This window comes from Talpa occidentalis, unplaced genomic scaffold (assembly GCF_014898055.3).
Source record: "Talpa occidentalis isolate TD23 unplaced genomic scaffold, MPIMG_talOcc4v2.1 talOcc4.11, whole genome shotgun sequence".
Classification (NCBI taxonomy): domain Eukaryota; kingdom Metazoa; phylum Chordata; class Mammalia; order Eulipotyphla; family Talpidae; genus Talpa; species Talpa occidentalis.
The window spans coordinates 41,927,539-41,953,338 of NW_023601104.1; the positions used below are offsets into that span (position 1 = coordinate 41,927,539).

At 51.5% G+C, this 25,800-nt stretch overlaps 2 protein-coding genes across 4 annotated transcripts; one reads left to right on the top strand and one right to left on the bottom strand.

Annotated features, from left to right (window-relative positions):
• Positions 1–652: 652 nt before the first annotated feature.
• NRL (neural retina leucine zipper) lies at positions 653–12,083 on the bottom strand. Of its 2 annotated transcripts, none has more exons than XM_037503104.2 (3): positions 11,802–12,083; positions 1,705–2,114; positions 653–985 (listed from the first exon to the last, which is right to left on the bottom strand). In XM_037503104.2, the coding sequence occupies exons 2-3, from the start codon at positions 2,083–2,085 to the stop codon at positions 653–655; spliced, it is 714 nt and encodes a 237-aa protein (XP_037359001.1). In that variant the 5' UTR covers positions 2,086–2,114; positions 11,802–12,083. The 2 variants fall into 2 exon arrangements, with proteins under 2 accessions (XP_037359001.1, XP_037359000.1); XM_037503103.1 differs by lacking the exon at positions 11,802–12,083 and adding an exon at positions 3,727–3,969.
• A 369-nt stretch (positions 12,084–12,452) lies between these two features.
• Positions 12,453–21,335, top strand: PCK2 (phosphoenolpyruvate carboxykinase 2, mitochondrial). Of its 2 annotated transcripts, none has more exons than XM_037503102.2 (10): positions 12,453–12,593; positions 14,647–14,892; positions 15,919–16,103; positions 16,190–16,393; positions 16,697–16,884; positions 17,200–17,362; positions 17,617–17,835; positions 19,962–20,099; positions 20,386–20,481; positions 20,710–21,335. In XM_037503102.2, the coding sequence occupies exons 1-10, from the start codon at positions 12,565–12,567 to the stop codon at positions 21,162–21,164; spliced, it is 1,923 nt and encodes a 640-aa protein (XP_037358999.1). In that variant the 5' UTR covers positions 12,453–12,564; the 3' UTR covers positions 21,165–21,335. The 2 variants fall into 2 exon arrangements, with proteins under 2 accessions (XP_037358999.1, XP_054545307.1); XM_054689332.1 differs by lacking the exon at positions 12,453–12,593 and adding an exon at positions 12,968–13,026.
• Positions 21,336–25,800: the final 4,465 nt, after the last annotated feature.

Here is a 25,800-nt window from a genome sequence, read left to right on the forward strand (position 1 = left end):
GCTGGGACTAGTGCCCAGATCTCCAGACTCCTGTCCAGGGCTCTGTCCCAGCCCACACCAACCACCCCCAGAGTTCCTTGGGTCTTTGCTACTCTGCCCCAGAGGCCACTGGGTTGCATAGGAAGACAGCCTCTTAGATTTCCTTGTCTGTCTTGCTATTAGGAATTGAAATCTTGAAAATGCGGTAGTCCTACAAAGGGGAGGTTATAAGGTTCAGAACAGAGATACAATCTCATTGCCAATTACCACTTAATGCACTACAGGTTGAAAAGTGTGGATTAAAAACTAAACTGGGAGGGGGGTGCTCTGTCACTGTCACCCCGCCATCATCACTCCCACCCCCACCCCACCCCCCACATACACACACACACACAAGAGTGCCTAGCACTGGCCCCTGCAGATCTGTGTGCTGGTCCTGTAGGGTGGGACAAGAGGTGGAAGGTTTCTGCGCATGACCTCCGTGAGGGAAGGGCACCCCGAAAATGACCAGCAGCTAACCTCGGAGCGCTGAGGGTCCAGAAAATGTGGGGATATCTGTGTGGTCACACAAAGGAGAGGCTCGCACCAGAAGGCGCTCGCACCAGCACAGGCGCCTCCTGGGTGGCGCCCCCTACCGGCCCGCCCGTTCCACCACTTGGCGGCGCCTCAGGGCTCAGAGGAAGAGGTGGGCGTGGCCCCCGGCCCCGGCGCCGCCCGGAGCCAGCCGGTCGCAGCGCTCCTTGTAGAGGTCGCGTTCCCGGGCCAGGCGGGCCACCTCAGCCCGCAGCGCGTCCAGCTGGGCAGCCAGGCGGGCGCGCTCGGCCTCCAGCCCGCGCCGCTGCTGCAGCCTCTTGGAGCGACAGGCCTGCGCGTAGCCGCGGTTCTTCAGCGTGCGGCGCCTCTGCTTCAGCCGCAGGGCCTCGTCACGGCCGCAGCCGCGCAGCTGCCGGTTTAGCTCCCGCACAGACATCGACACCAGGGCCGCGTCGGAAAACCGCTCCGCCGGCTGCAGAGCGAGCGGGCAGAGGCCGGGTCAGCGCCGGGCGCCTCGGGGGCTAGCAGGGGGTGGTGCCAGGCGGGCCCCGCCCCGGGACGGCTCCGCCCCCGGCTGCCGGCTTAGCCGGATGCTCGCCCTGCCACAAAATCCAGCCCGCGGTCATTCCCAGGGCCCCCCAAGTGTCGGGGCGCTGGATCTAGCCGCCCCCCGCGCCCCTGTCCTGAAGGCCGCAAGCCTGTGACCCTCAAAGGCTTTGGATTACAGCTAATGCCCGCAACACCCCCATCTGTGTCTATAATTAATAGGATGAGTCGAAATCCTTCCTGAGAAGGTTGGGGGGCGGGGAAAGCACGAAGTCTTGAAAAAACAAGCCTCATTCTGGTTCCCGTAACTCCTTTGGGCGCGCAGCCCCTTCCTTGGTTTCCACTCGCGGAGTATCTGTTTACCTCCCGGTAATAGCCCTGCTCCCCGGTGCCCTTGAATTCCCAACCTCTCCCCTTGCGGTCCACTTCTAACCTCATTATCTCCTTCCTCCTGGTTCAGCCCACTCATATTTCTCCATTTAGAAAAAAGGGAGAGGGGAATAATGTGTTTTTCCCTCTAGTTTCTTTCAGGGCCCCTTCTTCCCTTCTCCTGCACTCCCTAACCCTCCCCGGGACCTCTCCTTCCTCTCTCCCGCTGTCCTCCCTCATCCTGCCTCCCTTCAAAATGTCTGGGTGATTTCTTACCTGGGTATGCTGGGCTCCTGTCTCCTCTGGGTTCCCTGGGTAGTAGCTGTGGGCCCCCTGGCCAGGTACTGGGCCCTGACCCTGCAGCATCTCCACAACTTCCTCAGGACTCAGCCCCAGGGCGTCCCCAGTCCCCAGATGCTGCTGCAGGGTGGCTAGCCAGTACAGCTCCTCCAGGCCTGGTCGGGGGCCCTCGGTGGCCCCCACCAGGCCTGGGTCACTGAAAGTGGGTGAAGGAGGCACTGAGCTGTAGGGTGTGGAGCCCAGTGAGGCTGTGGGGGGGACAGATCGCCCTTCAGAGGGTTCCCGTTTTACCTCAAACTTCATCAAGTCAAAGTCATTGACATATTCCATGGCCAGGGGACTGGGAGGTAGTGTCATTCTGAGGCTGGATGGGTGGGGGGGAGCACCTGCAAAACAGAGGAGAGGTCTGGAGCACCTAGAGGTGGTCTACCTGCCTCCTTCACCCAAATCTACTTCCCCTAAAGCCCAAGTGTCCTGGAGCCAATTCTGGAAAGTCAGGGTGATGGCGTGGCCCTGATTCCCCACCGTCACCTGTGGGCTGGGGGCATTTTCAGGTGGCAGGGTCTCCTGTCTAGGGACATGCAGGTCTATATAAAGACTTGATTGAGGTAGAGAATAGCACAGCCTCTGGCCCCTCAGGTGCCTCTGAGATCTTTGAAGAACAAGAGGAATATGGCAGGGTTCCCAGCTCTAGTGCTGGGACCTACTGAGAGACACTGTCATCTCAAGAGGCATTATTCCAATTCCAAGCAATTAAAACAATTTGCTTAATTAACCATGACAGAATGAGTGTGTATAGTAGGACAGTGGAAAAGCACAAGTGTTGTGAATTTTAACGTAAGGATAAGGTGCTATTATACCTCTCTTTCTCTCTTAGCACCTAGGCCAATGCTTTGCAAAGAGAAGACCCTCAGTTCTAAATCAATGAATCTCTTTTATAACAGCAAGAGCCTTTCCAAGGACAAATAGAAAGTTCCTAGAATCGGTTCTGGAAAGATCAGAACTGAATGGTGACCATCCTTTCCCAAGGCCAATCTGTTCAATGGAACAATCAAGACTGGTTTTCCTCCTACTCAGAACCTGCTACATCGTGTAAACTTGAGCAGATCACCTTCCTCTTTCTAACTGTGGGTTTCCCATTCTGTTCAGTGAAGGCAATTAAACACCATTTCCCAAAATATGTTCTGTGAAACACTGTCAAGTGCCCAGGAAGAGGTCTGTGCTCAGATAATTTTGAGAAATACCTCCCATGCCTGCCTACTGCAGCTTCACAAAGCACAGTCACATATTAATCTGAGAAGCCCTTCTGTAAACCATGGTCAACTGTGACACCAAGTGTCCCAAACTATGCCACCAAGGAGTTCTCTCCCTTGTTTTCAGCCATGGAGCATGTTCCCGCCTGAGCAATCTCTGGCTAGAGGACTTCAAAGATCCTTCCTGGCCTGGAAGTCCCCAGTCCCAGCCCAGTTCCCAGTTCCAACAGCCCCACACCCAACCCCAGAAGAGGAAAGGCAGGGAGCACTCCTCCCCAAGGCTGAGAGTTTGATTCCATCCTGTTGGAGCCAGGGTAGCCCTCTTTCCAGCCATATCTCAGACCCAAGACTCTACCCAGGACCAGAGGAGGAAGGACAAGGCCTCGCTCTCTCTTCCCATCCCAGGATTGTTGCCCTTATCCACAGAGCCCCTTGCCTTGGAGAAGACAGAGGGCATAGGAACAAAGATGCAGGTTGAAGGAACTGACCCCCGGTAGCGAGGAGACAGCAAGACAAGACGCTGACAGAGGTGTCCAAAGAACTGGAGGAAGAGCTGAGCGAGAAGGGTTGTTTATCTTCCCGACATGATAGCAGTGAGAGCCATCTGGCCAGTCAGAATGGGAGTGGGACAGGGAACGAAAGTGTGAGAATCCCTGAAAACAAACGAGACAGAGCAGGCAGCAGATGTCAGAGGAGGAGGCTTAGGTGAGAGGCCTGGCACCAGGCAGGTCCAGAACATACTTACTTCAGGAATGGTAGGGATGATGTGGTTAGTGTCAGAGCCAGGCTGACACCGCTTCCCCAGAGGCTGGAGGCCCCATCAAGCAGGACCTGGTGCCTCCATACAAGGGGAGTGACTACGGTTCCAGAGCCCACAGGGGTGTTCTTAAAGGGCCAACACTCTGAGGTCATCCTGGTCTTCAGGCCCCTGGCCAATGAGATAAGTGAATCATTTGCATATCTCATTGGCCTGAGGGTGGGGGCAGGGAAGAAGAGAGGAGAGGATAAGTGTGACTTTTCTCAAGAAATGGAAGAAGGCATCTTTCCCAACAAAGCTCGCACATGCTCAGATCCACAGTACAGAGAGCCACATGGGCCCCGAGCCCCGCTTCATGTGAACACACCCTCAGCCCTCGGTGCCTGAAAGCCTGAGACTGGAAGAGATGGCTCCCAGAGAGGTGACTCCCAGCACCCTCACCCTCTAAGCCCCTGCAGCCCCAGTCAGTATTCACAAGTTCTCCTGAACCCACTTCACATGGCCTGTTGGGTTTGTGACCTGTGTTTAGGAATCCTCACATTTCCTTTTCTTTTTTAAGATTTATTTATTTATGCATACAAGAACTGGGGTACAGGCCAGAGATGTGGGGGTGAGAGGATTTACCAGAGACAGAGTGGGGAGCAGAACAGCAGATTTTACTGAAATACACTGCTGAGGAGCGGCTGGCGAGACAGGAGAGGTCTGCTGCGCCATGTGGGTCACCTCCCTGGCCGGGGATCCAACTTGTGCTGCAGTGGCTGCAGATAGCTTCATAGTGCTTGTGTCTTAACCCCTTGCGCCACCAGGGAGGCCCAGGAATCCTCACATTTCTGCCACCCCCACCATGACCGGCTTCATGCCCCTCATAGCTGTCACATCAGAAAGATAAGCAGCCCTCCCTACCATGAATCATGAATCAACAAGACTTGGCCATCCAACTTCAGCCTCGCCCACTCTGGCTGATCCAACCCAGCTTGGGAGAAGGGAGAGTGGGGAATTCTACTATTTCCTTCCGGTCACATCAGGACACTGAAATCTAATCACTGCAATCCTTCTAAGACACTTTATAACTGCCTCACATGCCCTCTGCTTCCTCTCACCTTTTCCTTATGTGGGTCTCTGTCCCTTTCTCTGCCTTTCCCACTCATCCTGCCTCCCAGATGGCTGGGCCGTGACCTACATTTTCAGCCTAATCCCCTAACACCTCTTAGAGCTATCATCCCCGGGAGAAGTTGGACTGGGGATACTAGGAATTAGGCAAGGAGATGTTTAAACCAGTCTGAATCTGTTTAATAGGGTCTGTACTAGAATAGAACCCTAAGAGTTAAAGGCCATTCCCTACCTACTGAGGACACCCAAACCCTCCCGTGGGATAACATTGCCTTTTCCCATCCTGGAGAGAGACCTGGGTGTCCATCAGCCCCAAGGATCAACATATAAAAATTAACCTGGTCCCAACCTGAGGTGCTGGGTGAAAAGCTGGTAAATTCAGATGACCTAAGACAAGATGTGGTCCCCAGACCAGCAGCACCACCTGGGGATATGTTAGAAATGCAAATCATCTGGCCTCACTTCAAATCTACTGAAACAGAAACTCTGGGGGTAGGCCACAAAAATCTGTTTGAATGAGCCCTCTAGGAAATTTTGATGAACGCTAAAGTTTGAGAATCATTAGTGTCCAGAATACCTATAGTCAACTCAGCTTCCTTCAGGGTGTGTGTGTGTGTGTGTGTGTGTGTGTGTGTGTGTGTGTGGTCTCTCCTGCATTTTCCTTGTGCACATGTAAGCAGGCCGAGGCAGAGGTCATCTCTCTCTCCGCACCTGGCCTCTACTTTGTAAAGGCCATTGTCATTGTTCAAGTGGAAAGCTTCTCAACGTGACTGCCTGTGCTGTTTGTTTGTTTTTTAAGATTTATTTTATTTATACAAGAACCAGGGTACAGGCCAGATGCGCGGGAGGGTGAGAGGATTCACCAGAGACAGAGTGGGGAACAGAACAGGCAGACTGACAAAATACACTGCTGAGGGGAGCAGTGGGCGAGACAGGAGAGGTCTGCAGTGCCATGTGGGATTCTCGCTGGCCAGCCGGGATTGAACCCGCACTGCAGGGGCTGCAGACAGCGTCACAGGGCGGCGCTCAATCGCCTGCACCACCAGGGAGGCCCTGCCTGCGCTGTTTTTGCAGAAGACCCAAAAAGCCCAGGACATGGGATCATGGCCAAAAAATGGGAACAGGAATCATGGAGACAGGGGACTTGCACACATGCCCGCAGAATATGACTGTAAGGTAAAACACCCAGAAAAAAGACCCCAGAATTTCCCTTGCTGAAGAATGGTAGGGAGTGTTGACTGCAGCCCCTTTTCATGCCCCTTCTGGCAGCCAGACACTGGCTCCCCAGCAGATGTCAGGTCTGCGATGATCTTCTTGTTTACTGGGAGGCTCAAAGGAGAGGTGAGAGCACTAAGCTGCTAATGATCTAAAGGCGTCAGACTAAACAAGCTCAGGGAAGTTGAGTTGCTCAGGGCTCAGACCAGGCAGCACTGACCAGAGCAAAGGGTCTGGGGGGTGAGGATTGGCCCGAGGAATGGACCAGGGCACAGAGAAGAGAGACAGCTAGAGCCCACGGAGACCCAGGAGGTGGTGAATGGATCCTCTTGGGAGAGGGAAATGCACACTGAGACTGACTGACTCAGGGAGTCTGGGAACTGGGAAAAGGGGTGAAGAAGAGGAAGTGAGGTAGACTCTAGGAATGACAGAACAGAGAAGGAAAGGCAAGACCTCACCAAGGAGGCAGTAGCTATGGAGCTGGACTATAGCACAACAAGCCAGTGCCCCTCCTACATTTGATTTCAAAGACACAGAGGAATGTAGGCTTATGGGAAAGACAGTCAAAGGGTCGCAGGAGAGTGAACCAAGGAGGGATTAAGGGGTAACAAGAAAGGTGACAGGAGCAAAGGACTAGAAGAGCACAAGTGTAGAAGAAAGGGACAGAAGAGAGCAAGATCAACTAGAAGCAAATACAGAGGGCCAGACAGATAGGTGGCCAGGTCACAGGGGAAGATCGATGGTCTGTCGACAAGCAGATAGGTGTGAACAGAGAGATGCTGGGCCCAGGGGAAAGAAAGCCGGGCAGGCCAGGGCCTAGAGGAGTGGGGTAGAAAACCAGAAGGAAGGAGATGAGACAGTCAGTATTCTGTCTCAACCTCTTCTCCTGCATCCCCATTTCTGGACTCCTGTAAAGACTCATTCTCATTCCTTGTTCTGGCTTTTGGTATCTAGAGTTTCAGTAGTGGATCCAAACCCCAAATTCCCCCTGGTCTGTCTTGTACATTTATTTGACACCTTCTCTGCCCCAGGCACTGTGCTAGGCATCAGGGCCACTTCAGTAGATCAAACTGACACCCATGCTGCTTTCAGGGAGCTTACAGATGGATGAAACAGGGGTGGGAAAAGAGGAGGACCAAGGATCAACGGCTGAAGTTGCCTCCCCCACACCATCACATTCTGCAGTGGGGTCCTGAGGATTCCCAATAAAATCCAATTTGAACCAAATTTCAGGCCATTATGTCTGCATTTGTCAAAGTTGAAAAGTAGAACATATTTTATTTAACAATTTGTTAGCTTGAGTTGTTACATTTCAAATATTTAAACACAAGGCTTGTAAATCTATTTGTACTCTTGCCCCAGGCCCTACATGTGCTGGAAGGGGCCTACATAAAAACAAACCTCTGGAATGAGGTGAGTGCTAAGACGGAGAAGGGCAGGTGCTATGAGAGTTGATTTCATGAAGACCTGATTAGGTCTTCAAGCCGGCACTGGCGAGGACCGCGCTGCAGGTCAGCAGGTCCAAAGAAGCCTGCAGAGCTGAGTCTGGCCAGGGGAGAAAGAAGCGCCCACACCTGGATGTGGAGAGGACAGAGATTCCTAGGGCAGGAACAGCATGTGCAGAGGCTCTGGGCGGGACAGAGCTAGACATGTTCACAAAATTGGAAAAAGACCAAGGTGGCCGGAGAGTAGGAGCCAAGGAAGCGGGAAGAATGGTGTGGCTGGGTGGGAGACGCAAAGGGATTTGCTGAGGGGTGCAGTCGGCTGAGACCAGTTTGTGCAGAGTATTGTAGGCCAAGTTTAGGATATAGGCTTTATTCTAAGAGCAACAATAGGCTGCTAAAGGATCTTTTAGCAGGAACATGACGTGGTCAGATAGTGTTTGAAAAGAACTCTGAATCTAGGGTGGAGCAGGGCAAAAATGGAATCAAGGTGAATACGGTATCCAAGTTGACTTTGGGGAGTATCTTAAGCTGGAGACAAACTCTGAGATGGCAACTTGTACACAGGTGGTTAACTGGGGAGTACTTTTTTTTTAAGATTTATTTATTTATGCATACAAGAACTGGGGTACAGGCCAGAGGTACAGGGGCAGGGGTGAGAGGATTCACCAGAGAGAGAGTGGGGAACAGAGCGGGCAGATTGACTGTAATACACTGTTGAGGGGAGCAGCAGGCGAGACAAGAGAGGTCTGCTGCGCCATGTGAGTAGCTCCCTGGCTGGGGATCAAACTCGCGCTGCAGAAGCTGCAGGATTGCCTCACAGTGCTGTGCTTAACCCCTTGCACCATCAGGGAGGCCCTGGAGAGTACTTTCAAAAGGAGTGAGAGTAGCAGAACTGGGCAAAGGGAAAAGTGGAGATGCATTGCAGTTACGAAAGAGGCTTTAGCAGATCCCATAGGCGGTCTGGAGCTGGGAAGCAGCTTCCGAGTTGTCCCAAGCTGAGGCAAAGGGTCAGGCCTTTGTGCTCTTGCATCAACCTGTATCACTGGATATGTGTTAACTCCGAAAGTAGGTGTTGCATGTAGCAGGACACTGCCTTCAGCCACAGGTAGATATCAGGGAAGTAGTCAGCTGTGAGTCACCAGCAGCCAACACTCAGGGCTGGGGCAATGAGCACCAGGACTCCGAAAGGTGGTCTGGGCTGCACGCCACAGTGGGGGTGGGGTGGAGACATCCACAGGGTGACCCAGAGGGCCCTGAGGAGAAAATGCAGACCTGGGCAAGGCTAGTCACACCCTGCCCCCTGGTGGTGTGCCATGGATGCTGGGGAGTAGGGCCACACTGAGCTGGGGAAGGACCATCCTTGGACAAGCTGAACAAAAGTGTGTAACAGGTAAGAGGAGTCAGTAGTGCAAGAAAATCCTCTTGTAAGCCCCTTGCTCAGTCTCCCTAAATTTAAGGAAGGAAGACAAGGGAAGGATCGGAAACAAAGGACTCATTCATTCAACCAACACTTACAAAGTGCCTATTATAGGCCAGAGTTGGCTTGAAGCTAAGAATAAAAGCAAGACTAAGGGGCCTCCCTAGTAGCGCGGGGGTTAAAGACACAGCACTATCAAGCTATCAGCAGCCACTGCAGCAGGAGTTTGATCCCTGGCCAGGGAGCTGACCCACATGGCTGCCACTCCCCTCAGCAGTGTATTTCAGTAAATCCTGTTCTGCGCCCCATTCTGTCTCACCCCCACTCCTCTGGCCTACACCCCAGTTCTTGTATGCATAAGTAAATAAATCTTTTTAAAAAAGACTAAGGTTTGGGTCCTTTACTCAAGGAGCTAACACTCTAGTAAGGACTATAGAGGTACAAAAGCAACTTTAATGAAGTGCACTACATACAAAAACATAGATATGTAGATGGCATAAGACCAACACACATGAGATATATGTTAATTCTAGGGAACAAACTAACTTCATATAGGTGATGTTTGGGTCTGAAGGGCAGAAGGCTCTGGAAACTGCAGGATTGCTGTGTAGGTAAGAGGATGGCAAATAGGAAGGTGGGGGTAATAACGTTAGACAAAAAGGAGTCACATTTTTAGGGACATCTGCTGCCATGTGATAGGAAGACTTAAAGGGATTTTAAGCCTGAGAGTGATATGATTTCCTTTTTTAAAAAAAATGATAAATCAAGGGGACACCATATGACAGCAGGGAAAAAAAACAACTTGGTTATTGAAGTCAGAAAGAGTGGAATTCAGATTCTATTTTTCCTGCAGCCCAGCTGCGTGAGTTTGAGCGAATGATTTAATTTTTCTAAGCCTCAATGTTCACATCTGTAAAACAGGGCTGTTATGAAACCAAACGTGACTGCATGCAACGCTGCTGGCACAGAGCCTGTCACTAATGAGGATTATCCCCCCTCTTACCTCTCCAAAGTGAACTTATTGCAGTTTGGAGGTTAGGGAGGGTAACTTAGTGGGAGGGAGATGGGGGTGGATTTGGAGAGGTGGGAAGCCAAGAGGTGGCTTGAACGCTATCACCTGAAGCCAGGTGAGCAATAAGCCCTGAACAGCAGTGGTCATAGCTAATTGTGGAGAGCTAATTGTGAAATACAAATCCAAAGTCCTGGTGTCTAATTGGCTATGGGAGATAAGAAAAGAATAGTCTAGACTGATTCAGATTCCTCTAGGGCAATTGGCTGAATGGTAGTACCATTTGCTGAGTTTGGGAACTATAAGAGAGGGAGTAGGATTAAGATGATGATATTCAGTAAGCAGACCTATGCCATCAGGGTCCACACCTTTAGGTTCAGAAAGTGGCCAAAGAAGCAGCTTTTTAGCAGCTAGTGAATGTGGACAGAGTTTAGATGTAGGAACTGAAGGGAAATCCCAAACACATACACTTGAGGTTGCTTGCAGTATGGCGCCTGTGTGGAAGAGATGAGGACCCATAGCAAGCCCAGTGCTGGAAACCAGCTCTCCTAGCCCCATTCTATTCCAGCACAGAACTCTGAGAAGTCTGAGAAGCAAGATAGTTTTTGTTGCAAATGGCGGAATGCCACTTAAAATTAGCTTGGGCGAGAGCAGGAATTTATTGACTTCTAGAACTGAAATCAGGAATCTGCCCTCTCAGTCCCTCTGCTCCTGCTTCCTCTAGGCTGGCTTCTGCCTGCTTTGCAGAGCCAAGCTGTCACACAGCAGCTCCAGGGTTATATTCTACCAGTTCAACCACCCCAGCAGAAAGCAAGTTCATTTTGAAAGTTTACAGAAAAGTCTCAAAGAGGAAGGTTCTGCCGGTCGCTGAACATTCCCAATTGCTGTGGCCAGAGTGAGGAATGCACAAAGGGCCATGCTGATAGCCTACACCCCAGAGATGCATGAAACCACACAGGTGAGGAAGTGGTCCTCAAGGGGCAACCGGGTGCTATTAACAGAAATGGGGAGTGGATGCTGGGCAGATGCCCATGACAGGCATATTGAGTTTGAGGCGCTATGGTGCAACAGGGTGGTCCCCAGGAAAGGGGGAGGTTCCCTGCCCCACCCAAGGGAGGGTGGAGCTGAGCAGCAAGAGGAGAAGCAGAAGAGGAGACTGAGGAAGGAAGGAAGCAGGATGGAGCCATAAGGAGACCTGTGTAACAGGGTGGTCCCCAGGAAAGGGGGAAGTTCCAGGTTCCCTGCCCCACCCAAGGGAGGGTGGAGCTGAGCAGGAAGAGGAGAAGCTGCAGAAGAGACTGAGGAAGGAAGCAGGATGGAGCCAGAAGGAGACCTGGAGGAGGCGCATGGAGCCTAGAGACACGTAAAGAAACTGCTTGTCTTTTGGTCGTGGACTGGGTGACACAGATGTGGGTGAGACCCGTGGGGAGGTGACAATGGCAGTTTTTATCTTGATGTTGATTTTGCTCTTTTCCTTCAGGGCTTGTCCAGTTGTTTGTGACCCTTTTCTGTGGGTCCCCACTGGAAGATGTTTTAGACTTGTGGTAGACTTTGGGGCCTTGTTCTGGGCCGATCCCATATGGATGGACTTTTACCCACGAGGGGATGGGTAACTTTGGGTGCTTCATTTAGAAACTAGACTCTTTGCCTTACCTGTATTGTTTCCTAGTTTTATTAAAGTTCCTTCCCATTAGTCTCATGTGTTTTGTGTTGATGCGGCGGATGGCAGAACCCATGTAGAAAAGGCAGGTTTGCGGGGTTTTGGGCTGCCCCTCTCCCTGCTCTATAACAATGGCACTTAGGGTGATGTCCAGTGGTCTCAAGTTGCACAGCCATATCTGGATGGAGACATAACTTGAGAAATTACCTGAGGACTCATGGTGGTGATTCAGTGGGGCAGATGAGTTCTCCAAGGCAGTGCCTCCAAGGAATGACCAGGGGCAGAGACCTAAAGAGGAGACTCTGGGATGGAGAGACACCACCCTTTCATGGCAAGGCTGAAGAAAGTCCTGATCCGGGGAGAACAAACAGGGATTTGGGAGTTGGGGAGAATACAGATTTTATCTTTGGGGCCCTGGTTCTGAATGCACAGTCCTCAGGAAGAACGGAAAAAGCAATGCCTAACCCCGGGTTTTCTAGACCTCCAGGCCTCAGGCTCCCTCCCCAGGTCTCGCCCCTCCACCGCCCCCCCCCCCCCCATTCCCAGCTTGTTTGCCGCCCTTTATCTTCCCTGTCGCTATCTCCCCGGAGCAAGAATCCTCAAAGTTACATCATGTGCAGGGGGGCACGGCGGCACGGGGGCGGGGCTTAGAGGAGGGGTGCCTAGGAGAGGACCCTGTCCGCCAATGGGGGCGATGAGCTCGGGGGTTAGCTGTAGAGGCGGGTGCCTGGCTGGGCGGGCCCCGGGCCGGGAGCCCCCGCGCCGCGGGGTGAGCGGGGCGAGCGGCGGGGCGGAGAGAGGGTCGCGGCGGCCCGAGGTTCCGCCCCTGCGCTCGCCCGCCTCCTTTTTAGGCGCCTCCCGCCCAGCTTAGCTCCGGCTCGCTGCGCCGCGCTCCCTCCGTCCCTGCCTCCCGTATCTCCCCGGCTCCGCTCCGTGTTCGTGGCCACCCCGCAGCCCCCACCCCGGTGCCATGGCCGCTGTGTACCGCCCCGGCCTGCGGTGAGTGACCCCCAGCCCGGGGCCGACCCGCACCCGCCGCCTGCTCGCCCCCTCGGGGCTGCGGGAGCGCTCCCCGGCCGGCTCCCCTCCGCCTGGTTTCCCATCCGAGGACGAGGGCAGGGGCGAGGGGCTTTGGGTCTGACATCACGGCCAGCGAGGCTCCCGAGATCTAGGGCGTCCACAACCGCCCCGGCTCGCGGTTTCCGTGCTCCCCCCTCCCCGCTTTGCTGGTCTCAGCGCGCACGTCGCAGCCACTCTCAGAACTTCCTTCCCCCTCCTCTGTCGCCCAGGCTGAACCTTGTCTCCGCGGCTCCTGCTGTCCTCTGCAGGCGTCAGCTTCGGCCCCAGGTAGCGATGGGGGGCGTAGGCCCTGGGGTCAAAGGTGCTTGGGCCTCTGGGGACTGAGTTCACAGCTCCCTCAAGAAGGTAGAAGGTAAACATGCATTCCCCGGCCTCCCTTGGACTGGACCTGGCGGGCAGCCCGGGGCAGCTGGGGCCTGGGGAAGGGGGGAAGTAGGTGGAGGAGGGGGCCGAGTTGCCTTCAGTTCTTCTATGACTGCCTGCATCTCCAGGCCGGGACCTGGAGCCCCTAGGCCCTGCTTGTCTATCCCCTCCCCCTTGCACCGCTCGCTGTCGTCTCTCTATAGACTCCCTCCGCCAGGGCTTTGTTCCAGCGTCTAGGCTGACCCCCTTCTCTCCCAGAGCTGGTTCCATTCGTTCAGCCCCAGTGGGTGGTCTCTGGAGCTGAAGGAAAGGAGAAAGTCCCACTAGGGGACTGGAAGGGAGGAGGGGAGCTTCACAAGAGACTTCCTGAGCCAGCCTCCTCCCCCTCCAGATTGTGTGCCTTTAAATTCATGCTCAGGGAAAACCTCCCTCACAGGCAGGTCCCTGGAGTCCTCCTCCTCTGCCCCAAGGCCACCCTGGGTTTCCATCCTGCTCTGGAGCGGAAGCCACCCCAGCTCCCACATCCTTTATCTGAGCTCACTCCCTTCTCCAGGTTGACACCCTCTGAGGGTGAGCAGTACAGTCTGATTTTCCACCCTTCCACCAGTACCCAAAACTCTAAGCAAGTGTCTTCTGGGGAAGAGAGCCTGGGTAGGGACAGGGTGAGTGGCCCTGGGTTTGGGAGCACCATGTCTGATGGGTGGGCCTCCGGCATGGAAAGAGAGCAAGAGAGGACACCCCTCTCTTGGCCTTTGCTCTCTCAGGGTCACTCCACCCTGGGTCCAGGCCAATCAGAGCAGACCCTGCTTCTTCCTCTCCCAGGGGTATGAAAGGACAGACAATTGGGACCCTGGCTCCTGGGGAGAGGGGCATGAATCCCAGTGCCTGACGTTCCCCAATAGTCAGCCTCCACACTTACTTCCACAGAGGTACCTACCCAATGGCAACCTTTCATGCAATCTTTGTTGACCCAGCTGGGCAGCAGCAGGTCCAGTGCCTGGATCCCCAACATTCAGTTACCCACTCTATGTGCAAGAATCCTAATCTAGAGACCTGATACTGTGCCATGTCGACTGGATCCTTCGCTTAAGGCTGGCACAGTCTTAGAGCGTACACCAGAAGAAGGAGTAATAAAAATAGTTGCCTTTTTCGCTTATAAAAAGTATACTTGAGATTGAAAAGAACAAGGATGACAGCTTTAAACATCAGACACATGGAGCTATCACCTGGACACAGTTTATTGACATTTGGGCCATTGAGCACCTGCTCATTTCTAAATATTGACCAGGCATAGTTAAATATGGCCACAGGCTAAGCCTGCAACATCATCTTGCTTATATAAACACCTCCGCAAAGCCAGGCATTTGGTGATATCCACCCCTTGCTGACAAATGAACACCCTCCCTGAACTTCAGAAAAGCCACAAAATGTATCTGGACTGAACCCCCGCCTACACACACACACACACACACACACACACACACATAGCTGCTCCAACCTGTTCTTCACTGCAGCTACCCCTGACCTGCTTTAGCATGCTCCCCAGAAGCACAGGTTTCCATCCCCATGAGAACACCTGCTCATTACCTCCCTGCTTCCTCTCTCACAGGCTCAGCCTGCGTGGCCTGAGTCCCTGGGACCGGTCACCACGGCGTAGCATCCAGACCCTGCGAGTGCTCAGTGGAGATCTAGACCAGCTACCTGCTGGGGTTCGAGACTTTGTGGAGCGCAGCGCCCGCCTGTGCCAGCCAGAAAGCATCCACATCTGTGATGGGACAGAGGCTGAAAACACTGCCATACTGGCCCTCCTGGAGCAGCAGGGACTCCTCCAAAAACTCCCCAAGTACAATAACTGGTAAGCCCTGGGCCCTGCACCCAGCACTAAGGGGCAGCTGATTGGAACTAAGGCCATTTTGGGTTTATCAAGACAAAATCTGTTTTCTTAATTTTTATTTATTTATGCATACAAAACTGGGGTACAGGCCAAGGGTGCGGGGGGCAGGGTGAGAGGATTCACCAGGGATGGAGTGGGGAACAGGACAGGCAGATCTACTGAAATACACTGCTGAGGGGAGCAGCAGGCAAGACAGGAGAGGTCTGCTGCGCCATGTGGGTCAGCTCCCTGGCTGGGGATCAAACTCATGTCGTAGTGCCTGGCAATAGCTTAATAGTGCTGGGACTTTAACCCCTGCGCCACCAGGGAGGCCCCAAAACAAAATCAAATTTAACCAGATCACCCCAACCCCAGTGGAATGAGAGCTTTGGGGGAAACAGAATCAGGAATTATTGGGATTGGTCTGTTTTTTTTTTTTTATGTTAAGTGAAGAAGTGAATACAAATAAAATCCTTTGCTTTTTTTTTTTTTTTTAAGATTTATTTATTTATGCATACAAGAGCTGGGGTATAGGCCAGAGGTGTTGGGGGTGAGAGGATTCACCAGAGACAGAGTGGGGCACAGAGCAGGCAGATTGACCAAAGTACACCGCTGAGGGGAGCAGCGGGCGAGTCAGAAGAGGTCTGCTGCGCCATGTGGGTTGCTCCCTGGCTGGCTGGGGATCGAACTCCCGTGCTGCAGTGGCGGCAGATTGCTTCATAGGTTGTGTCTTAACCCTTGCGCCACCAAGAAGGCCCTTTTTTTTTTTTTAACTCACAAGTTCCAGGGGTTTTTGCCAGGGACAGTGGCCTTTAGAGGACTGAGACTGAGGAAACTCTCCTTTAGATGGGATAAAAGCTGAAGGAAGCAACTGAGATGGGGGGGATGGGGGGAAATAAAGCCAACACCAAAAAAAAACCCATGGAGTTAAAGTTGGACTTGAAAGAGTGGGTCTGGGGACGAGGGATCTGCTGGCCGCCGTCTTCCTGATAACTCCCTCTTCCCCAGCTGGCTGGCCCGCACAGACCCCAAGGATGTGGCACGAGTAGAGAGCAAGACAGTGATCGTAACTCCTTCTCAACGGGACGCAGTGCCCCTCCCGGCTGGTGGGGCCCGTGGGCAACTGGGCAACTGGATGTCTCCAGCTGAGTTCCAGCAGGCTGTGGATGAGAGGTTTCCTGGCTGCATGCAGGGTAACCAGGGGAAGGACATGGAGGCAGGGACGCTGAAGGTATGAGCAGGTGGGAACCTTTCATTCAGGTGCAGTTTTTTTCCACAGGCCGAACCATGTATGTGCTTCCGTTCAGCATGGGCCCCGTGGGCTCCCCACTGTCTCGCATCGGAGTGCAGCTCACTGACTCGGCCTACGTGGTGGCCAGCATGCGTATCATGACCCGGCTGGGGACACCTGTGCTTCGGGCCCTGGGAGATGGCGAGTTTGTTAAGTGCCTGCATTCAGTGGGCCAGCCCCTGACTGGGAAAGGTGAGCACCCAGTGCCAGGGGCAGACACAGAGACCTGCTTGCACGCTGAGGGAATCCCTGATCCTCCCAGATCTCCCTAGTAAGACACCTAACTCCCAAAGCTGTACGAAACTGGGAAAAGTCAGTTATGCATGTCCAAGAATAGGTTCCTGGGAGCTGATGGATATTCTGAGGTAGGGGGCTTTAGCTACCCTTTGACACTGCCAGTGCTCCCAAGTCTTTCCTGCTGATCCTGACTCCCCAGTTCCTGACTCCCCAGTTCCTGATGCCCCTGCAGCAGCCCCATGATCCCCTTGTCTCCAGGGGAGCCGGGGAGCCAGTGGCCATGCAACCCAGAGAAAACCCTGATTGGCCACGTGCCCGACCATCGGGAAATCGTCTCCTTCGGCAGCGGCTATGGTGGTAACTCCCTGCTGGGCAAGAAGTGCTTTGCCCTTCGAATCGCCTCTCGGCTGGCCCGGGATGAGGGCTGGCTGGCAGAGCACATGCTGGTGAGGGCCGGGTGAGGGTCTGGGTAGTTTCAGGGGTGGGGGAGAGGGCAGGGCAGGAATGGGGCCGGCCAGTCAGCCTCAGCCCCTCCTCCCCACTGCCAGTGCCAGGCTGGTGGGCAGAGACTCTGCCTAAATGGCCCGAAACACTGGCCCCAGGCTGCTGAATGTTGGGGGGCCTCCCCTTGAGTGGCAAGGCAGTGCACCTGTTTAGTGAATAAACATTGGTCCTCCCTGTTAACTCCTAGCTGTCCTTCCGGTGTAGTTCATGCCCCGACCTTTGGTGACCTCCTTATTTCCTTTCTCTCCAACATGCAGATTCTGGGCATCACTAACCCTGCGGGGAAGAAGCGTTATGTGGCAGCCGCCTTCCCCAGTGCCTGTGGCAAGACAAACCTGGCCATGATGCAACCGGCACTGCCAGGCTGGAAGGTGGAGTGCGTGGGGGATGACATCGCCTGGATGAGGTTTGACAGTGATGGTGAGAGGCTCTCAGATCGTGCTCTCAGGGCTGGCTTTTACTAGAGCATAGGAGTCTCCCCTCCACAGGTAGCTTATCCTGAACAACCAACACTACCCCCCAACTCCCCCAGTCTCCTAAGAAACACAAAACCTGTCCCCAGCAGATCTAGGGTCCAGCTATGGGCAGGGAGGGGCAGGACAGGAGCTTCCCAGACCATACCACTCAACTCTTCCTGGATGGGCCTTCTTTTCTCTCACTTCTCCCCCTAACAGGTCGACTCCGGGCCATCAACCCTGAGAATGGCTTCTTTGGGGTGGCCCCTGGCACTTCTGCCACCACCAATCCCAACGCCATGGCCACAATCCAGAGTAACACCCTTTTCACCAACGTGGCTGAAACCAGTGATGGTGGTGTGTACTGGGAGGGCATTGACCAGCCTCTTCCACCTGATGTCACTGTGACCTCCTGGCTGGGCAAACCTTGGAAACCTGGTAGGTGAGGGACGGAGAGTCATGACACAGCCCCGTGGGCTCCGCACCTTGTTGCTATCAAAGCCTTGTCCACACTGCAGCCGTCATCCAGGGCTCCAGGAAGCACCGCAAATGCTGAGTGTTTGCAGTTTCCAACCCCAGGCAAGATCTCACTTGATATCCCAACTCCACCAACTATTAGCTCTGTGACTTGGCCACGTTGCTTAACCTGAGCTTAGTTTCCCCCTCAACTGCAGGGGAGTAGTTATTACAGTACCTGTCTCATTACGTTGGAGGGTTAAATTAAATAACACATGCACAGGGTTAGCATAGTATTGAATACGTGGTAAATTTTCCATCAACATAAGTTGGATATTATAAAAGAAAGAAAGGGAAAGACTGCTTTGAACATTTTTACAGAAGTAGTTGTGTGAAAGCACAATCCACAAAATTCGACCTGTGAGGAAAGGAGGAGGGCCCGACCCTCCTCCTGCCACTTGGTTCCCTGCCATCCCCCCAGGATAATCACCATTGTCTAAAGGTCAGAACTGTAACGCTCACCCTTCCCTTGTCCCTCCAACACATATACCCCAGTCCTTCCAAACAAAATCAGGCCAGCCTTTAGCCTCTCCTGGAAGCTAGTTTGTCAACCCTATCATTACCCCAGGAGCCTGTGGCCCTGCCCCCTCCTCCAGCCCCGCACTCTGGACTTTCAGCAGTCGGAGTGTCCAGAGACCTAGGAGGGGAGCAAAGAGCGTGGCCAGGGGTAGGGGTGGACTTGTGCTTATTGAAGCCTGTATTCAAGTTTTCCAGGCTGGCCCAGTAGTCACCCTCCTCGTCTCAACACCCCTTCATTTTCTCTAACACCATCATTAGCCCTCCCCAGCCTTCCCACCCAACTGAGAAATCCGAGAAACTTTCCTGTTTCCCCACAGGCTAGTTCCCAACCCTTTCATCATCTCTGGATACAGGGGTATAACTAAGGCATGTTGTGTCCACTTTCAGTTCCAGCATGATAATACCCTAAGCTCGGGTCCTGAATTGGGGGCTGAGGAAAGAAGGGATGGCTTCGAGCTGAGAGTCAGAGCTAGAAGTCTGAAGGGGGAGGGGGTGCTGGCTCTGTGACTCCTTGTCCCCCCAAGTCTGACCGGCAACCTCCAGCCAGGCAGGCACCATGTCCATTCAGGGACCCCACCATGGTGCTTCACTCCTGCCCCTGACTTGGTCCCCACCCCTCTCCAGGGCATGAAAGGGACCACATGACCCGGCCTCCTCAGGCTATATGTGCCCACGTGATATCCTTGTCTGAGCTGGTCAAGCCCTGTCACTCCATCAGGTTCTGAGCTGATCCAGGGAAAGCATCAAAATTCTTTTTTTTTTTAAAGATTTATTTATACAAGAACTGGGGTACAGGCTAGAAGCGCGGGAGGGTGAGAGGATTTACCAGAGACAGAGCGGTGAGCATAACAGACAGATGGACCGAAAGCACTGCTGAGGGAAGCAGCAGGAGAGACAGGAGAGGTCTGCTGCTCCATGTCGGTATCTCCCTGGCTGACCGGGAATCGAACCTGTGCTGTAGAGGCTGCGGACAGCTTCACAGTGCTGCACTCAACCCGCTGCACCACCGGGGAGGCCCCAAAATTCTATTAGCTTCAAAATCGATTCCTATTTGCATTTTGGTCCCTCAGGAGCGCCTGTTTAACCTGTTAGCTGATGGGAAGTCAATTGTCTGAAATACTAAATTGACAGCTTCAGTGTTTGCTTTAGATTTGAGTGTTTATTTAAATAATAATTACATAAATAAAGGAATATTTTTAGGGGTGGGGGAGGAAATTCTATTATAACCTCATGCCAATATCTAACCTCATTTCCCTGAGCACTGGTCAGCACCAAATGATTGGTTTTAGCTGGGCCTAACATCAGTGTCCTACTGAACGCCAAGTCCTCCCCAACTCTTTTCTCACCCCGCTCATTGGAAGCACCATTAGAACTAAATAAACGGTTCTGGGGGAGAATTGGCCTGACTCCCCTTCCTGCTCCTTATCACACGAGGTTGCAGGGAGTTGATAAGGCACAAAGGAAGTGCAAGATCGCATGCGCCAGTGTGTGTGGGTTGGCAGGGGCAGTATTTGTGTTTCCTCTGCCAGGTGACAAGGAGCCCTGTGCACATCCCAACTCTCGATTTTGTGCCCCGGCTCGCCAGTGCCCCATCATGGACCCAGCCTGGGAGGCCCCTGAGGGTGTCCCCATTGAGGCCATCATCTTCGGGGGACGCAGACCCAAAGGTAAACATTATGTGGACTCCGTGCCTTCTCAGTATAGGGCCTGGCTCAATATCAGGGCCTGCCTCTTCTTGTACTAAAGCTCAAGAATTTTCTGCCTGGATCGCCAGCTCTAACTGCCTGTCTCCAGAGCTCACCTGTGAGAATGAAAACTTGGGGGATGTCATGGAGTCTGAAAATGGGATAGTGGCATTCCCAGGAGAGAGACTAGCAGTCAGGATCACCAGAAGGGGTGGAAGTGAGCGACCAAAAAAAAGGTTTCCCATGACCCTGTTCGCTGGTGTTCTAGGCGTCCCCCTGGTATATGAAGCCTTCAGTTGGCGCCATGGGGTGTTTGTGGGCAGCGCCATGCGCTCTGAGTCCACTGCTGCGGCTGAACACAAAGGTGAGCACCTCCCTTTGCCCTTTCCTTTGTGTCCACATAGCCTTATCTCTCCCCTACTGAGCCAGACCTTCCTCCTGCCCATCCCTTCCTGCCTGGACCTTTCCCAGCCCCTTCTCTTCACCCTGCCTGGAGAGCGGTGAGCACTTCACAACTTCTCCACCTGGATGCAGGGTACCTTTCTCTTCTTCAGTAAAGAAGATTACTTATCCATCCTGCTCCCTTCCTTAGGGAAGATCATCATGCATGACCCATTTGCCATGCGGCCCTTTTTCGGCTACAATTTTGGGCGCTATCTAGAACACTGGCTGAGCATGGAGGGACGCAAGGGGGTGCAGCTGCCTCGCATCTTCCATGTCAACTGGTTCCGGCGCGATGAGGCAGGTCGCTTCCTGTGGCCAGGCTTTGGAGAGAATGCTCGGGTGTTGGACTGGATCTGCCGGCGACTAGAGGGGGAGGACAGTGCCCAAGAGACACCCATCGGGCTGGTGCCAAAGGAAGGTGCCTTGAATCTCACTGGTCTGGGAGCCATAGACACCACCCAGCTGTTCTCGCTCCCCAAAGACTTCTGGGAACAGGAGGTTCATGACATCCGGAGCTACCTGACTGAGCAAGTCAACCACGATCTTCCCAAGGAGGTACTGGCTGAGCTGGAGGCCCTGGAGGGACGTGTGCGCAGAATGTGACCTGGGGTTCCAGGCTAGTAAGAGAGCACAGCACCCCCAACCAGGAACAGGAGAGCCACCAGGCCTGCAAAAAATGTGAGCAATTTGATGCACTTAACATCTGGGTGCCATCAGACCACACCACAAACCTTCTTATACACACTGTCTAATAAGAGATGCTCATTTATTTTACATAATGTGTGCTGTTTTCATTTCCCACCTATTTCCACAGGCTTCCCTCTAACACCAGTTTCACAGTCTTCTAGCCCCTCAATTCTGCCTGGAGCAGCCTGGTGGCATTAAGGATCTTTCTCACAGGTGGCTCTGCCACTGGGTTATAGAAGCGGGAATTATTGAAAGAAGCTATTTAATACTATCTACTCCGTGTTCTGCAGTCTTAAAAAGTTGGGGCCTCTGCAAGCTGCTCAGTACAACCTCCAGGCCTTAAATTCCTGATCTCCCACTTAGACACAGAGAAGCCTCTGTAATCCCATTCTCCAGTGAAGCGATTCCACTGCCCATTTGCAAACTTTGTCTTCCTCCTACATGACCTGAACTTGAGACTTGTAAGGATTCATGAATGCTTATTTAGTATGAAGACAGTTAACAGTCCTGTAATACCTTCTGTGTGCCAGACCCTGTTCTAAGAACACTACAAAATAACCCTCTGAGATAAGTATCATTTTACAGATGAAGAAAAAAAGATACACTGAGGTCAAGTAATCGCCCAAGGCTACACCAATTATAAACAGTAGAGCCATGGGTAAATAACTGTGAAGATGTTTTTATAATAGCAGCATGGACTTGTAACTTGTAAGGACTTTCAAAGTCATCTAGTCTGTGTTTCTCAAACTTAAAAATGCATGTGGGGCCTCCCTGGTGGCACAAGGTGTTAAGACGCAACCTAAGAAGCTATCTGCAGCCACTGCAGCACGAATTCAATCCCCAGCCAGAGAGGTGACCCACATGGCGCAGCAGACCTTTCCTGACTCTCCCACTGCTCCCCCTCAGCAGTGTATTTCAGTAGATCCTCCTGTTCTGCTCCCCACTCTGTCTCTGGTGAATTCTCTCACCACCCACACCTCTGGCCTGCACCCCAGTTCTTGTATGCACAAATAAATAAATCTTTAAAAAAATATGCATGTGAATCACCTAGGGATCTTGTTAAAATGCACATTCCATTCAGTAAAGCTGGGGTCTCCTGGAGATGAATCCTTTCATGAATCCTTACAAGCCCCAGGTTCAGATCAGGTAGGAGGAAGACAAGGTTTGCGAATGGGCAGTGGAATCGCTTTGTGGGAGAATGGGACTACAGAGGCTTCTGTGTGTCTATGTGGGAGATCAGGAATTTAAGGCCTGGAGGTTGGTTTTCTTAGAAGCTTCTAGGTGATGCTGCTGCTGCTGCTCCAGGGACCATAGTTTGAGTAGCAAGGTCTAGGCCTAAAATCTGCAATCAACTTTTTAGAGGGAAAACAGAGAACTATTGTCATCCATAAACAAGGGCGGCAGCTGAGAATAACTTCACCTATGATCTGGATAGGGCTGAGTGAATATATAAGCTGAGGTAGGAAGATGGGCCTCTGTACCCAGAAAATGAGAACAAACTTCAACAAACAAAAATAGAGTTACTGGGAATTCCCTCAAAGACAGACACCGAAGGAGGAAACAAGTGTTCTCATGAAAACTGCCAATAACCAGACGCTGTAAGAATGAAAAAGAACCTAAAGGTCAGGGCGGATGATATTAGAGCACAATTAGCCATGGAGTCCGTTGCATTTTTTTTAAAAGATTTATTTATCTGTGCATACAAGAACTGAGTTGGGTACAGGCCAGAGGTGCGGGGGATGAGAGGATTCACCAGAGACAGAGTGGGGAGCAGAACAGGCAGATCTACTGAAATACACTGCTGAGCGGAGCAGAGGGCAAGACAGGAGAGGCTGCTACACCATGTGGGTCACCTCCCGGCCAGGGATCCAACTCATGCTGCAGTGGCTGCAGATAGCTTCATAGTCTGGCACTTATCCCCTCATGCCACCAGGGAGGCCCTCCATTGTATTTAAAAATATAGAGCCAAACCCTCAGCTTAATAAATAGCATGCGATTAACTGAAACAATATAACCAGAGGCTGCTAAACACAAATGTTTGACATAGCAGACTGAGGCCAGGTGTGCAGTCTTAGTTTCTTCACCTGTAAAATGGGGATGTGCCTACACCTCACAGTGTTGATAGGGGGGTTAAGAGAGTCAGTGGATGAGGCATGCAGAACTATGCCTGGTATGGAGAAACCATTTAATATATGTTAGCTGTCCTCACCTTCCCACTCTACACTAACTATACATTATATAGTAAATACAGGGTATAGTATATAATGTAAGCCTATATTATATATTGCTAACTCTGTAATTTAAGAGAAAAATAAGCAAGGTAAATAAAATTTAGGAAAGAAAGGAAATTGATTTGGAAATAAGTCCCTCCAGGAGAGAGGCAGGGGAATGTGGCTCTAGGCACCTTTCTGATGTCTAAATATTGATGTGAAGGAATTTACCTCCAAAAATGATTTTGTCACTTTGAATAAAATTGGGCTGCAAGTCCTACAGCTCCAGATAAATAGTTAATAGATTTTAATTCTTTCATTTTAAAATAAAATAAAACACAGAAAACCATACAATAAAAGGTATGGTGTAATAAACTATTACAAAAGGAATACCCTTGAAACCATCACTCAGAGAAATAAATAGAACTTTGCCAGACATCCAAAATGCCCCTCTCACCCCCATCACATTCTTGATTTTCATTACAGTCCCTCCTCCTTGGAATAAATGGATACTGTAGTATGTGGTAATTATTTCCTTCTTTTTTGGTGTGTGTGTGTGTGTGTGTGTGTGTGTGTGTGTTAGCACCCAAATGTGGATCCCTAGACACAGTTTAGCCTTGCCCATTTTTTGAAATTTCATGTCTTAAAAGTCTCTTTCAATCTACAGGCTCTTGACTCCTTTTTTTTTTTTTTAATTTATTTATTTATGCATACAAGAACTAGGATATAGGCCAGAGGTGTGGGGAGGGTGAGAGGATTAACCAGAGACAGAGTGAGGAACAGAATGGGTAGTCTGACTGAAATACACTGCTGAGGGGAGCAGCAGGCAAGATAGGAGAGGTCTGCTGCACTATATGGGTTAGCTCCCTAGCCAGGGATCAAACTTGTGCTGCAGTAGCTATAGATAGCTTCATAGAGCTGAGACTTAACTCAGAGCACCACCAGGGAGGCCCTAAACTCCTTTCTTTTTATTCACTTTAACCACTGAAGAATCTAGGTCTAGATTCTCAGTCTATAGATTCATTAATTAACTAGAGATTTCAAAACAGGCGTATTTTTTTTTAAATATTTTATTTATTTATACAAGCACTGGGTACAATCAGAAGCATGGGAGGGTGAGAGAAATCACCAGAGCCAGAGCGGAGAGCAGAACAGGCAGACTGACGAAGTACACTGCTGAAGGGAGCAGCGGGTGAGTCAGGAGAGGTCTGCGCGCCATGTGGGACCCTCGCCAGCTGCCGGGGATCGAACCGGTGCTGCGGAGGCTGCGGGCAGCTTCGCAACACAGTGCTCAACCGCTGCGCCACCGGGGAGGCCCAAAACAGGCGTATTTTAACGCTGTTATAATAGTTGGAATACTTTGACAATGGTGCACTCCCTTATCCTTCATTTTCATTTTGTTTCATTACACAAAATTATAATTTGAGGAACAAGATAACTGATTCTTTCCCTTTATTTACCATAGTCCAAATTATTTGGATTAGTTTCCTATCATCCTTCGAAAAGGTAACAATTATATATACACACCACCACCACCATTATGAACTCATGAATTTAAACATACTTAGTGTTTATTAAATAATCTTTATTAACACTCAAATTGTCCCATCTTTGGCCACGAGAGTTTGGCTTCTGTGACTCTGTGACCTTACCCTGAGAATGTTTATTGGCCTCTTTGCTATCTGGTATGATAAGTTGTTCTACACATTATGTACATTTCCTGCCCTAGAAACTGGAACCAGCCATTTTGCCAAGATTTGGTTTCTTTTTAGTGAGAAATGGTATTTTAAGACCACAACTTTGGCGTTAGGAGTGTTCACTGCTGTTGGATTAGCCATTGTTTTCTAGGCCTTTTCAGTGGATAGGGATAGGAAGATAAAATTCATCATGAGTTCATACTGATACATCCTATTCAAACTCATTTCTAAAGGGTTTTTAACTTCTATGTCACATCTGTAGCATCTATTCCCCACAAACAAAAATTTTGGTTCTCAAGGACCTAGAACATGAAGATTATTAGAAATTCCTAACTACTCAACTGCTTTATAGTCAACACATTTTAAGCCCTGGGTAAATTAATGTACTTCCTCATTTCCTTCTACACAGACAATACTACAAGAAAATATTGTATAAACAAATGTCATCAGTCACTTCTGAAGACAGAACTTTTCCTTTTGTTGCCTGGAACTGTACACGTGTCCCAGGAGCTCTGTGTAGTTCCCTAGAGGGTGCTGTGGTAAGGAAGAGGGAAGGTAGGGTTAGCCAGAACATGAAAAATTTGCTCTCCTCTCTAGTCCAGACCGCCCCCTAGTGGACATGGTCATGAGCAGGAAACATGCAAG

Excerpts from the sequence above, each read along its gene's own strand:
- NRL (XM_037503104.2), bottom strand. The coding sequence starts at position 2,085 with ATGACACTACCTCCCAGTCCCCTGGCCATGGAATATGTCAATGACTTT. Across the intron at positions 986-1,704 it reads CAGGAGCCCAGCATACCCAG|CCGGCGGAGCGGTTTTCCGA; the intron begins GTAAGAAATCAC and ends CTCGCTCTGCAG.
- PCK2 (XM_037503102.2), top strand. The coding sequence starts at position 12,565 with ATGGCCGCTGTGTACCGCCCCGGCCTGCG. Across the intron at positions 14,893-15,918 it reads CTCCCCAAGTACAATAACTG|CTGGCTGGCCCGCACAGACC; the intron begins GTAAGCCCTGGG and ends CCTCTTCCCCAG. Across the intron at positions 16,885-17,199 it reads GGCTGGCAGAGCACATGCTG|ATTCTGGGCATCACTAACCC; the intron begins GTGAGGGCCGGG and ends TCCAACATGCAG.